The sequence below is a fragment of the Eubalaena glacialis genome, chromosome 9 (assembly GCF_028564815.1).
Source record: "Eubalaena glacialis isolate mEubGla1 chromosome 9, mEubGla1.1.hap2.+ XY, whole genome shotgun sequence".
Classification (NCBI taxonomy): domain Eukaryota; kingdom Metazoa; phylum Chordata; class Mammalia; order Artiodactyla; family Balaenidae; genus Eubalaena; species Eubalaena glacialis.
In genome coordinates this window covers 114760109-114774702 of record NC_083724.1, presented here as the reverse complement: position 1 = coordinate 114774702, position 14594 = coordinate 114760109, and the positions used below count along the sequence as shown (strand labels likewise).

At 39.4% G+C, this 14594-nt stretch overlaps 1 protein-coding gene across 1 annotated transcript in view; it reads right to left on the bottom strand.

Annotated features, from left to right (window-relative positions):
* The window catches only part of FZD3 (frizzled class receptor 3), a 94605-nt gene extending 83332 nt beyond the window's left edge, over window positions 1-11273 (bottom strand). The window contains exons 1-2 of the mRNA XM_061199461.1: window positions 11147-11273; window positions 1727-2255 (exon numbers count right to left, since the gene is read on the bottom strand). Of these exons, the coding sequence (XP_061055444.1) occupies window positions 1727-1915 (189 nt within the window). The 5' untranslated portion in view covers window positions 1916-2255; window positions 11147-11273. The remainder of the gene's footprint in view (window positions 1-1726; window positions 2256-11146) is intronic.
* Between the last annotated feature and the right edge of the window lie 3321 nt (window positions 11274-14594).

The following is a 14594-nucleotide window of genomic DNA, read 5'->3' as shown; positions in this document are numbered from 1 at the left end:
CATTGTGCTAGCTACTTAAATCTCTCATTTAATCCTAACAGCCCTTGAAAGTATTTCTGTTATTAGTGCCTTTTCACAAATGATTTTCACAGGGATGTTAGGTGACTTAAGCCCAAAGGCTGAAAGCTACTACATGGCAGAGCCAAAAGTTAAACCCAAATCAGTACATATATCTTTATGACTTATTTCTTACAACTCTATTTGCCTTCCAAAGGAGTTCTACTGACTGATAATGATACTAGAAACAAAGGTATTCCTACTTCAGTTTTTTTGTGAGAGAACTGATAGCTTTAATACCCAACAGGGACTACCATGCCTGGAACCGAATTACTATATTAAACCAATACCCATTTTCATATATCCTAATCGGACAGTCTATACCAAATCTCTCTTTACCAGTTAGACTTTGTGTGGTCAGAGGAAGAGCAGAAATGTTTTATTCAACCTCTATAATATTTTCAAATATTTGGAATATATAAGATGCCCTCCACATTGCAAAATCTATGAATAATAATCTTTCTACAAAATTTCCCAGACAGATTTATGTTACTCTACTTGGATGTAATGAACCTTTGAATTTTACTATAAAATGAAGAATTCCAAAACACGTAGTCTTCAATTTGTTAAAAGCACTGTAACAATGGATTAAAGACTAAAGTACAAAAAACATTCTCTGTAAATTCTATGTATTATGTAGCCACATTAATATTAGAATATGGGAAAATGGTAAAAGTTATCACTTTTAAGAGAACTTACTCCAGAAGTACTGTGCCAAGTACGTTATACATGCTTCATTTTGTACCTTACAAAGTGTTAACTCTATTTTACAAGCAAAGTACTATGGTAAGGAAGTTCACATAACCTGCCCAAAGTAATACAGATAGAAAGTGGCAGAGTTAGAATGCAGACCCAGGTTTGTACAACACCAAAGCCTTCACCTCTTATTGCCACAGTTTACTGCCTCCTAGTTCTTATCTGGTAAACGTATCTTTGTCCATAATTCTAAAACCACTACTGAAACATATATGTACTTACTTAAACCTATTATTAACTATATCCATTAATTTGTCATAGTTTCTAAAGTAAAATAATTAAAAAGTGCCTAAAGAATTATCATTAGAAAAATTCAAGTAAGGCAACCAATTTTCATAAAGTCCTGATGGGTCAAGAACAGATAATTCACACAAGAAAACCTTTTTCGTTGCTCGGAAGTTACTGTTCTTAAATTGATGTGAACATGTTAAGACCAGGAAATCATTTTAAGTATTTAAGAAAATTCAGATACTGTAAACCACCAGCCTTAAGGCTGAACAAAAGAACCCATATTCAAAATCATGTTACCTTCAATGTTTAGTAACTGAATTACGACTACTATTAGTATAGTCTGTTCTTTAATGTTTTATTATCAAATAATAGAAAAGATGTAATCATATCATAACTTGGACAATTTTAAACTTCTGAATGGCTATTATCTCCCAAGTTCCAGTGTTTCAAATTTCTTTATAAAAGAATAATGTCTGAAAACTAAGATGAGTAACATTCCCCAAATATGAAATTTTCAATCCATTAGAGTTTGAACCTAAATACATAACTTTTTAATGTACAAGATGTAGTTAAAAACAACATTATTTTCCTCTTGTCTATCAGACACATTCATTAGATTGGTTTAACAGGGCAATACAAGAATCATTTTCTATGACATGTCAAATAATAGATCAAGTCTTACCTCCATTGCCAAAGCTGCTGTCTGTTGGTCATAATGATTCAGAAGATTAGGCATGAAGGTAGTATTATAAGGCAAATCTTGGCACATCCTCAAGGTAATAGGTTCACAAGAAAACAAACTGTGCCCACCTATATGCCCCACAAACATAGTCAAGGGCCACAGAATGAAGACGATCCAACTCATAGCCATGCTTCCTCGACTGAATGAGACTCAGATGATCAGGCCTTCTCAATATGTATTTTAGATCTTTATACACTTGCAGGTCTCAGCTTGAAAGTACTTCTTCTATCTTTCTGTTAAGTTCTTCAAACAGAAATACTCTTTGCACCGTCAGAGGTTTGTTAACTTGGTCTCACAAAAGGCATTTGTTTTTGGTTTCACAATATGGGAAAATGACATCATCTTGCCTCTTCTTTTCATTTTATTACACAGGGCACCACTTGGCCAACATATCAAGTTGATCAACCACATTCCCAAACAACAGATTCCATCTTAGGAGAAGAGCTATTTCTTCCTTTGATTGAAATATCTGAAAAGAAATTTTTTTTAAATGGGAGAAATTAGTCATTTCCTCTCAAAATATTATGGACTTGATATTAAAATCTTTGATTAGCTCAGTAAAGTTGCAGGATACAAGATCAGTACACAAAAATCAGTTGCGTTTCTATACACTAACAATGAACTACCAGAAAGAGAAATTAAAAAAAAAAAAAATCTTTGATGAGAGATATAATACTGACCTAACAGATAAAATACATGGGTATTTCATAAAGATATAGTATAGTTTTTCTACTTTATCATTTATGGTATAGATATACTAACATAATACATAACCAAGGCAAATTTTCTTCCCTCAGTTGCCTATATAACATATAGTTTAATTTCCCATCTATGATGGGAGATTTCCCATCTATGATGGCAATTTTTCATTTGTCACAAGACATAATTGATCCATTTTGAAAAATCTGTATGCTGTTGTCCTAAATTTTATTTAAATATCTGCCACACTTATAACCTAAGTTATTTAATTTAAATTTTATTATATGTGTTTTAATCATTAATAGTGCAGTTTTTACATTAAATGATTTGGCAGATGGTATCTGTGAAAGATGTAAAATATAAATAAATAGAAAGATATGGATTCAAGCCTCTTTATAGCTCTTTGAGTCGCTTAACTTCTCTGAACTCAGAACTTTCCTTCCTGAAAATAGCACCTCCCAAACAAAGATGATTTATGAGTGAATTATGAAGTAATGAATGTAAAAGTACTCTATAAAGGTAAAGCAACATCAAACATTAGGTAGTTTTATTGCTGAATAACAGCTGATACAAAGACTACTATCAACCAATACTGAACTGGCAAATAGAAGATTCTAAAAGTAGTATCAGGACATTTTCCCAACATTACTTCATCCTTTTAGACAGTACAAAAATTTAGTACCATAGATGTAGAAACATTTGACCAACAAATGCTTCATTACACACAGCCAAGTTGCAGAGAATAGAAATCATCCCTAGAAAGTTATAGCAGGAACAGGAATGATTCCCAGTTATAGTTTCTTCCAAGTTTTAGAATCTTTGACTTGATACTACTTTTCCAGGGCAAAAATATGCGTCTCATTTGGGGCTGGAAGGGTATAGGTGGAGTGGAAGGCAGGTCTGGCAGGAAAAAAGCATATTCTAAGCTATCATACTTTCATTTGGTTTCATAATGATGTTAAATTTGCTTTTATTTCATTTTGTTTCATAGATATTAGATATTTCTGTTTGCGGTAGACAGCCTAGATTGGGAAAACATGAAAAAGAAACGTTCAGAAATTCTCAGAGACCCGGGTTAACAGACAACTTAAATATATACTACGGCCCGTGACAGCTTAGACCTTGAGACCTGGAACTGGTTTGGCTTAAGCAGGGAAGGAAACTGTCCTTTGTGCACTGACTATCGATGACTGGGACCTCTGCAACCCAAGCTTTAATTACTAGGCAGGAAAAACTATTTGGAGAAAGTAAAGCAATGGCTGAATCTTCCCAATTTCTCCCCCTAGTATATGGTCTTGAGTAGTGGAAGGGAAAAGGAAAGTTTGTGGCCTCCAGAATTAGGAACACTAAAGATACGAGCAATCCCGGCCCCAAACATCTAATCTCTCTAATACTGAAATCTCTAAACAAGAAATATTTGCAAAAGCTTCTTGGCCTGCCATATATTTTCCTCCTTCAAGCTGGTCCCAAAAATGTGATGTCTGGCTATAGAAAACTGATAATAAACACAGTCATTCATATTTAAGCTTAATTACCATGCAGCACAGTAACAATTATGCATATCATTAAATGTGTCAAATAACCACTGAAAGTTTTATTTGGTTACAGTATTAAAACATCCACGTAAGTTCCATCTTTGTAGTTTGCTGCTTATGCAGCATGTTCATCTGCTTGCATCTAAAAAAAAAAAAAATTAAAGGGAACATTGCTCCCTACTGAATATGTATATAACAATAAGAATTTCAAAAATTTCATTTAGACTTATCTATTTTTCAAGCAGTATGGGTTTCAAATATATGGTTCAAAGAAGACTACCACATAAAACTTGAGGAAGAAACTAAGCAATAGCTCATTGGGTTTTTGAAACTAGATGAGAAACCCCCTTATACTTCTGCCTACTCTATTTACTTGTTTTTCTCTCAATTAATCCTTTTGCCTCATTTACAAGCAAGGCTTCCCACCACCTTACAAAAGTGCTTTCCTTTATGTACTACGACATTCAAATTTCCATATATCAGGACTTCCCTGGTGGCACAGTGGTTAAGAATCCACCCGCCAATGCAGGGGACACCAGGTTTGATCCCTGGTCCGGGAAGATTCCACATGCCACTGAGCAACTATCCCGTGCGCCACAACTACTGAGCCTGCACTCTAGGGCCTGCGTGCCCCAACTACTGAGCCCACATGCTGCAACTACTGAAACCCATGCGCCTAGAGCCCGTGCTCTGCAACAAGAGAAGCCACCACAATGAGAAGCCTGCGCACCACAACGAAGAGTAGCCCCTACTCGCCACAACCAGAGAAAACCCGCGCACAGAAACAAAGACCCAACGCAGCCAAAAAATAAAAAAAATATTTCCACATATCAAAACATTTTTGTAAAATTATTATGTTAGGCTGGGGTATAATCTTAACACATCAAGAGTAGTTTATGATTATTAAAATAAATAAGAAAAAAAAACAGTGGAATGCCATGAGACAAAAAGAAAATAGGAACAGTAAAAATCTTAAAGAATTTATATTTCCCCCAAATCAGAGGTGCCCTAATTTAATGTGTAGCAGATTCATAGATTCCCCCATAAGTCTAAGAAATCTGAACCTCTGGAAAATGATATGCATTCTAATGATTATCTCAGGTTCTGTTACAGGTGATCTATAAGTCATATTTTGAGAAATGCTATCCTAAAATAGAGTAAGAGTATAGGATATTTGTACGTAATTGTGTGCTTAGCAAAAGTAATACATAAAATGAATTTTTTAAAAAGCAGATAAAGAATACTTTAATAGAAAAATGGGAAAAAGACATAAATTTACAAAAGAAATACAAATAGCCAACAAACACATGAAAAGATATTCAACTTTACTACTAAAAACATGTGAACATGATATATAACATTTTTGCCAATCAGATAGGCAAAATAAGAATAATAGAACACAGTATAGGAGAGGGCGCAGGGAAAAGAACATTTTCAACATTCCAACACTTTCAAACACTATGGTTTTTTTTTTGGCCGTGTGGCTTGCGGGATCTTAGTTCCCCCACCAGGGATTGAGCCCAGGCCATGGCAGTGAAAGTGCCTAACCTCTGGACTGCCAGGGAATTCCCCACTTTCAAATACTACTGGTGGGAATGTAAACTAGTTGGTATTTCAAAAAAAACAGCTACGTACATCAAAAGCCCTTAAAATGTGTACAATCTGATAAAGCAAACCTATTCTATAATTTATTCTAAGAAAGTAAACACAGGGACTTCCCTGGTGGCGCAGTGGTTAAGAATCTGCCTGTCAGTGCAGGGGACATGGGTTTGATCCCTGGTCTGGGAAGAACCCACATGCTGCAGAGCAACTAAGCCCGTGCACCACAACTACTGAGCCTGCGCGCCCTAGAGCCTGTGCTCCGCAACAAGAGAAGCCACCACAATGAGAAGCCCGCGCACCGCAAAAAAGAGCAGCCCCCAGATCGCCACAACTAGAGAAAGCCCGCGCACAGCAACGAAGACCCATGCAGCCAAAAATAAATCAAAAAAAAAAAAAAGTAAACACAAGTACACATGGTGTATAACCAAAATGTTAGTGCAACATTGTTTATAAAATAAAAACCAGCGGCAACCTATAAGTTTACCAATAAGTAACTGGTTAAACTATGGTACAACCAATACATGATATACTCACTAAAAATGATGAGCAGGATCTGTATATGTTGACATGGTAAGACAGTAACAATAAGTAAAAAATAAAATTTAAAAATGGTTTGCAAAACAGCATATATATATATATATATATATATATATATATATATATATATATCTCCCACTTTTGTCAAAAAGATACATACACAGAACAGAATAAAACTATTTCAGTTGTTTAAAAATAAAATATTATAGGGAATTCCCTGGCAGTCCAGTGGTTAGGAGTCCGCGCTTCCACTGCAGGGGGCACAGGGTTCCACCCCTAGTTGGGGAACTAAGATCTCGCATGCCACGTGGCCAAAAAACGAAAACAAAAAATAAATAAATAAAATATTATAAATGCTAAAATTTTATTTAAAAATCTGTCGTATATTATTTGTGTATGGGATAATTTAACTCTGCTATATCTATAAATGTGTGCTGACTAGCTGACAAGAATACTAGCTGAATCACTGATTTATTGGCTGCTAATTAAGCAACAAGCCAAGGGACACAAAACTGTCCTACTGTAGGTAGTAAGAAAAGCAAAAAACTGATGATCAACATAGTATGAGTCAAAAACTGATTTTCAATATTGAAAAAAATCAGATCACTTATCAGCTGAATCAAATGTTGTTATACACAGTTTTAAAAAAAACTTTTGATATGTATTCTAAACTGCTTTTAAATAACATAATGAAATACCTGCTTCTAATCAGGATCATGTGAGTATGGCTAGCAACAGTCATTTTTCCTAAGGTAGAATCATCCTTGGAAAAGCTGTAAGTTGAAGTTCCAGACAGCAGGACACAGAGAAGATTCGGGACCCCAAGAGATTCTGCCAAAATATAGCAACTCATTAAATAAAGGTTAAAAGTCCTTCTGGCATTCTTACTGATATTGTATGTTTTTACTATAAGAATCTGCAGAATCTCCGCTGAATAAAGGGAACTGCTGGATTAACATAACTGGAGTGAACAGCCTCAGGAGGCAGGGCCCAGTAAAAAGTGAGCGATATGGCAACAGTTGTTCATGCCCTAACCCTGAGAAAAGAGGCACATTCCCTTCTCTACAGAGCAATATAAGATAACATGGAAAACTGATTTCAGATTAAGCTACTTGATTATCATTTCATCACAAAACAAAAAGGAATAGATACATTTAAACATACACTTCAATTTTTATCAATGTGTAACATCAGGAATCTGGTATTACCCAATTTACCAGTTTTCTTTTGATGATAGAAAGTAAAAGCCCTTAAAATAAGCTGAGTATTTGTCCTGAAGAACAGCAATAAAGGGGATGCAATCTTGGAAGACTGTCTTCCCAGGCTGGCTACAAAGCCAGACCCAAAGAACTCAAGTGGGAAAAGCAGGAGATGGCAACTGTGAAGAGGAAAGCAGGCTGAATCCCAGAAGAAACAATGACAACAGTGGGCCCTGAGGGCTTGTCAAGAGGGTCCTGCAACAAAAGATTATGTTCAGCAATTCTATTCCAATTCACACTTTCTGTACAGAAAGTGATCTGGTTCATCATTCTCAGCTTAGATTTAATTTTCTTGACACTCTATAAATGTAGATAACATTTTGCATTTCCAATTCAGAAATACCATCTAAAGGTTGCCTCAAATACAGTGGCTACAATGGGAACAGGAGAAATATTCCTTGTCTTCTTTCAGAGGAGTTTTCCAAGAATGCATTACAAGGATTAGCAATGACTACCTCTAAAGAGTTTCTTCTCTCAAGTAAATTACTGGCTTGTTGGAGAGCAAAATATACATTCAGAGCATACTCACTGCTCTAAGTGTTAGGTTCCTTTTCCTAAAACCCATGTGGTTTTTGGCCTTTTGTTTTCCATATCTTATTACTTAAAAAATAAATTCATTCTCGAAATACTGTTTCCTGGTTGCAAAAAGAAAATTTATACAGCTCCATATTTAATTCATAGGTCCTAGATTCCTATTAATCTCAGAGTATCTCCTTCCTACTTCATCTCTGTAATTTTCAAAGTTCATCTTGTCATCTACTGATTACAACAGATAATCTAATCTTCCAGTGTGCTGAGCGATAGGGCTTAGAAAGAAAAACAAACACAGGAAAAACAAATACATCTAAGTTCAAAATTAAAATGAATGGTAGGCATCAAATCCAGTCCATTTTACAAATTATACATTACTTTTAAGACTAGAGAAAGCAGAAGATCTTTTAAAACTAATCTAAAAACAAAACTGGAAAGTTAAAAGATGGCCAGATTCTGGACTAAAAAAAAAAAAAAAAAAAATCAGGTGACATTCCAGCCTGGCTTCCCTTTTCAATTAAAATTTGTTCAGAAAATGCTCTAATATCAAGCCCCTGATTTTTTTTTTCCCCTTTAGCATGGTTGTATGCTTTGACTATAAAATTAGTTCAGTGAGATAAAATTTGGGGACCAGGATTTTTTTTTAGCCGACTAGCCTAGTTATATTTATCTCAACCTTCATTTGCAGTGAATTCCTTGGATCCACCAAAACTGTCGCTAGTTCTCAGTATAACAAATTGGAATTCAAAGAGAGATCCATCATTTTTGATGCAATAGTCAGTTAAAACTGCTTCCTAGCCAATGAAGAGTTGTTACTCTTCAAACATTTATTCCTAGCCTTATGGAAATGCCACTATTAAAAACCTTCATTTCTTTCCTCAAGATCCTGTTACACATCTTTTCGCAAACCTACACTGAACAATCTCTCGTACATATTTCAAAGTCTTGCTTTTCATTTGCACTATTGCTCTTTATGTGGGCAGCTGCAGCTTTAAGCAGCCCTAATTCTAGAGTTTTAGGGGTTAAAAAAAAAACAAACCTGAGGCCAACACTGCTCTCCCCTGCGAAAGAAGGTAAAGATGTGGTAAGAACTGTTTCCTACCACCTGTCTCTTAAAGAAAATAAAGTCAATAGCAGCCTAACATCAACAAACTAATATGCTCAGAATACGTTTTCAGTATAAAATCTCATAGTTTTACTAACAAATATGAAATTTAAGTTGGGGAGAGACATTTTTTCCTGTCAAATGGGAAACAGAGGACTTATTGTGAGTTAAAAACTCCCCTCTCTTTGCCCAATGATGAAGCTTTCACATTGTACTATACAAAGAAAGAATGTGCACTTTACTATTATATTCCCCTCAACCCTCCCTACTTCAAATATCTCAATTTTGGGACTCCCAAGAAAAAGCCACCTAAATGTTCACAGCACAGAATAAAGCTCAGAGGAATACAGTAGCTAAGATGAAAAAAGGAATGAAAGAGCCTACGGTCCTTTCTTCTTTTATTAATGGGACACTGGTAGATTCAAGAGAGATGTGGAGGTAGAGAATATTAGTGGATGAGAAAACAAACAAAAAAAAAGAAGTAGGAGGAAAGAGAAGGTAGGATGGTAGGCTTTACTAATTACCTTCTTATTTTCCTGATAGTTTCAAAGCTCTTGGGGGGTAGAGGAGGAACACGTTATTCCACTAAATAAAAGGCAACCAGGTAAGAGAAGGGCTGCATCTCAATTATCTTTTATCTTCAGCTCTATCCTTGCAAGCCTGCCCCCTTAAGCTTTTACACCACTTTCCTGTCTTATTACCTCTATGTTGTGGTTTGGTAGGTAGTTCAAGTAAATGCTTTTTTTTTTTTTCCCCTGGAGGAAAAAGATGGTATTGATTTGCTTAAAAGTACGGATGGAAAGCATTATCTTGAGGAGTAAATGCTTCTTAATAACAAAACTGATTTATCTATTCCTTTGACTGTCAGCACACCACTAAAGGCTAAAAGAAGGCTGAAGAGGGAGGTAACATCCCCAAAGTCAGGTCTTTGTTTCCGTGCTCTTGCGGTACTGGCTTTGCCAAGTAACCCAATTCCTGAAAATAAACATGACAGGTCTATGAGAACTACGTCTATAAAATAAGATCTTGTTTGGCTGTTTTTATATAGCAGTTATTCATTTCCATAGCTGCTAGTCTGCTCTGCTGCTCCAACCGCTTAAATTTAGAAGGGAACCAAAATTCAAATTCTCATTTTAATTCTGGGCCAAAAACCGGACCTCTTTCCTACAGCAGATATTTTGCAACTTTAAGTTGACTCCTATGCCTGAATTAGTGGCATGTGCTTTTTTGTTCTAAAAAAAAAAAAGAAAGAAAGAAAGAAAAGAAAAAAAAAGAAGCAGCCGTCTTTCTCTTATTGAGGAGGCACCTAACTCTTCAAAAGCCTCTAGGAAGCTGCTAAAACGTCTTGAAATATTTTAACAGCAGCTTTATTTCAGAGGCTATGGATGAACTGCCCCGCGGTACCCCAGGGCAAACACACGGAGCATCAAAGCGGGCAGCGGGGGAAGCCTCGGGGACGGAGCAGCAGACTTTGCGAACTGACGGGAGGGAGGGGAGGGAACAACTTTTAGGACTGGAAACAGGAGGCCGGTCAGATGCTGAGACGCCGCCCGGGCCCGGGGAAGCCTCGACGCGGGTCTCGGGCGGACCCCCGCGCCCCGACGCGCAGCCCTCGGTGCATTGTCCTCCCCGCCGGCGGCCGCGTCCTCCACCCACGCCCCAGGCGGCCCCGAAGCGCCACACGCCCCCGCGGCGCCCACCGAGGCGGAGGGCTGGGCCGGGGGCGGCGCGGAGGGAACGCGGGCCACACTCGCACAGGTTGCGCAGCGCGAGCTCGGGGCCGAGAGGGTTAATCCTGTCCGCGAGCATCTGTCCGCCTCAACCCCCAGCCCCAAACCCCGCTCCCCCGCGCCCCGCCGCCCACCCCGAGAAGCCCCGAGACACCCCGCCACAGCCCGGCACCCAAGGCTTTTGTTTTGGCCGCGACGAGAATAACGATCCCTGAGGAGGAGCTGCCGGGGCTGCTGGTGGCTCCTCGGCATAGGGTTAGACAGAGGAGCGGGCAGCCGCGGCGGCACCTCCTCAGTCCCCACACTCCCCGAGCCCTCTTCCCGCTGAGCCGGACGGGGGAGCCGCACGCTCCGGGACTCACCTCACACCTCGGGGCCGGGCTCCTGCGGGGCTGCGGCGCCGGCTGTACGTGGCCGCGGGTCCCTCAGGTAAACGGAGCGAAGGAGGACCGCCGGCGCGCGCCTCGGAGCGACCCCGAGCTTTCGCGAGCGCCGGGGCGCGCGGCCAGCGGAGCGAGCGCGCGCGCGCACGCACGGCGCAGGCGCGCTGCGCACGCGCGGCCGAGCGTTCCCATTTTGAGCCCAGCTGCCTGAAACCCGCTCCGCTCGCCTCGTTTTTCCCGGCTTCGAGCCGCGGGTGATCCCTGGCGCTTCCAACCCCCCCGCGGAGTCGTTCCGAGCTCTGGAAGCGTTTTTCTTAAATAAACCCCTTTGCAAAGCCATCCCTCTCTTCCCTGCTGAGACAGCGCGCCGACTCTCATCTCTCAAGCCTGGGATGCTAGTATTGGGAGACTACCAGGACCTGTTTTGAGAACCAGTGTGCCCCCGGGGACCCGGGAATTGGAGATGGTTAAGAGGCGGGTCACCAGCTGCTGAGGGTGGCACTGGGTTCAGGTGGAGGTAGTCAACTGGCCTGTTGCAGAGCTCCAGGCTGAAACAACAGAGCAGACAGGATACCTGCCTGTGAACAGTTTATATCTTCTTTACCAGCACCTTAGTGAGCAGGTGGGGTTTGTGGTTGATTGGTGGCATTCCCCCATCTTTTGCTCCTTAGGAAACGTTTCTCCTCACTTTTTCTACATAAGTAATTTTAGAACTGAAAGATTTCTTAGAAGTCATCTAAACCCAATCTCTCATTTTTCAGACGCGGAAAAGAACGGTCCAGAAAGGTTAAATGACTTACCCAAAGTCACACAGCGTTTGAATGGCTGAGTTTGGATTCACTTCAAGCCAAAACTGTTCTTCTTTTTGCCTACATTATTTTACCTACCTTTCTCTTCCTTTTCGTCCGTTTTCAACCTAGACTTCACAGGCATCATTTTGATCTGTGGTAGCACACAGGACAAAGTAATATTTTGATCTTGTCACACAATATGAATGTACTTAACATAACTGTACACTTGGTTAAGATGGTAAATTTTGGTTCGTATATTTTAACATAATCTTTTTAAAGGTGTTCCCTAAATGATAAATAAATGTTGAGCTGAGACAGCCATAAATACAGTTGAACGTCAGAAGATGAGCTATGGGAAAGTGCCATAAAAGAGATCTGTAGAGATATTTTCAATTTAGTTAACAAATAACTACTCGTGCAGTAACATCAAAAAAAAAAAAAAAAAGTAGTATTGATCCTTAGGCTGATTCTTAGCAAGTCATTGTGTCCTGTGGAGCCAACACTGCCTCTACTTAGGGTGAGTGAAGCAGCTAAGAGCGTCTGTGAAAATCTGTGTGGACCTGCTTCATGTACTTCCAGATCCCTTGTACCTGCAGATCTTCTGGAGATGTGCTGCTAGCACATTTTTTATGCAATTTACACACGGACACATTGAAGCTGTCGGGCATAGAACATATCTTGGTTCACACCGGGAGGTGGGAATGATGTAGAAATTATCACTGAATGTAGCAACATGATCACATCTCAGAAATAGAACACTGAGTGGAAAAACCAAACTACAAGATATGTAAATTATGATAGCTCTCTAAAACCGCCGTATTGTTTATGAGGTCAACCATGTATGTACAGTAAGCATAAAAAGTGGACTATGAGCTACGCACTAATGTCACGATAGTGGTTGCCTCTAGGCAAGCAGGGTGGGGAATGAGATCTGGGAAGCATGCAAAAGGAGCTTCAACTGTTAATCACACACACGAAGCAAAAATGTTAACATTTTTAAAAATCTCTGTGGGGAGACAAGGGTGTTTCTTAGGCAAGTCTCTAAACTTTTCTTTGTGGTTGAAATGTTGAAATGTTTCATTTAAAAGTAATGTTGAATTATCAAGGATATTGAGCCAATGCGCTCACCATGAACACAGCGTGAATGGTGGTGTTCAGCCTTGGAGGGTCAGCAGTCAGACTGATGAAGGGCTGATCGAGGAGACGTCTAGAGGGTGCTGGTTGAGAGGATCGAAGAAAGGGACCTTATTTTCATGGATAAAAATATTCAGCTCTAACAGGGATAAGATGTTCTGCTCTCTTTAAACCCATCTCTCTTTCATTCAATGCTGTAACCACCAGTAGAAAATCTTTAATGAGCGAGAACTTCACAGAGACACAGCACTCTCCCAGCATGTTGTTAAAACTGGTCTCTTTCTGGATGAACCCATCTTGAAACCATACATGTTAACTGGTAATACACAGTAATTTATTATTGCATCTACCTACCTCCCCCAGGCCTATGCCCCTGCGAAAAGGCTTTGTTTATTCATTTTACATACAACCTGATCATGTGGAAAAACCACTAGGCTGGAATTCAGACAACCTAGGTTCTAATTTCAGTTTGGCCACTTACTGATCCTTTGTCAACTCACGGAAAGCAACAACCTCTATGAGCTTCACTTTTCATTTTCTTTTTAAATGGGAGATACACAAATGCTGCCTATTTCAAAACTATGAAACGATACAAACATAGAGTTTACATTTGTTTGCACAGGAGTACATTTTTATCTATTTTAGGAAATATTAGATAGTGAGAAAGTCTTTTTTGTTTTTTTAATTTGTTTAGCTGCTGCCGATAAGAACTGCTTTACATTTACCAGAGGAGCTCCGTTCTGAAATGTTGAATGTTCTGTTTTCCTCTAACACTTGTTTATAGTTCTATCACAGTAGTTATCACTGTGGTCCTTACGGTAGTTATTTCTACATTGTATTTTCCAGGTTTCCTCATTAGATTTCTTTTTTTATCCTTGCATTCTCACTCCGCCTCTCATTACATGGTGGATGCTCCACAAATTTAATTAATTAAATTAGACCGATCCTAAAATTTCCCAAATTTGGAGCGATTCTTATTAAGGCATGCCATCTGCTGGTTCCCTGGTGTATCCGTCAGTCGGCCTGAATTCTTTAATCCAATAAATTAAAAGTCATGTTGAAGCATTTGCGAGTTTGTGTGTTGGGCAATTTTCCCACGTTCTTCCACTTCCTGTGTGCAGGTGCTATTCTTTCACTGAACCTCTCTAGAATTCTTTTTCCTCCAACCTTCTTTTACCTGTTGGCCACTCTTAAAACCCGGAGAAATGGAGTTGACATTTTGGAACCCTGGAGCGACCAGAACGATGTAACTGGGCATGCTCAGTAGGTTGGCCTGATTTGGAACACACTTAGGTCTTGAATGAGGGATTTTAAGGCTGTTTATTTCAGGATCGGCTACATCTTCGTACTAGCATTATATTGGGAGATTGCAGTCCCTCCCACCCTCTTGGCGCTCACACTTTTTCGTTTTATCCGTGTGCCCAATTTTGGAGCCAGCCCTCCAGGATCTCCTGGCCAATCAAGAGACCACACATTGTTGCCTAAGAGACCCCGGATGCCAG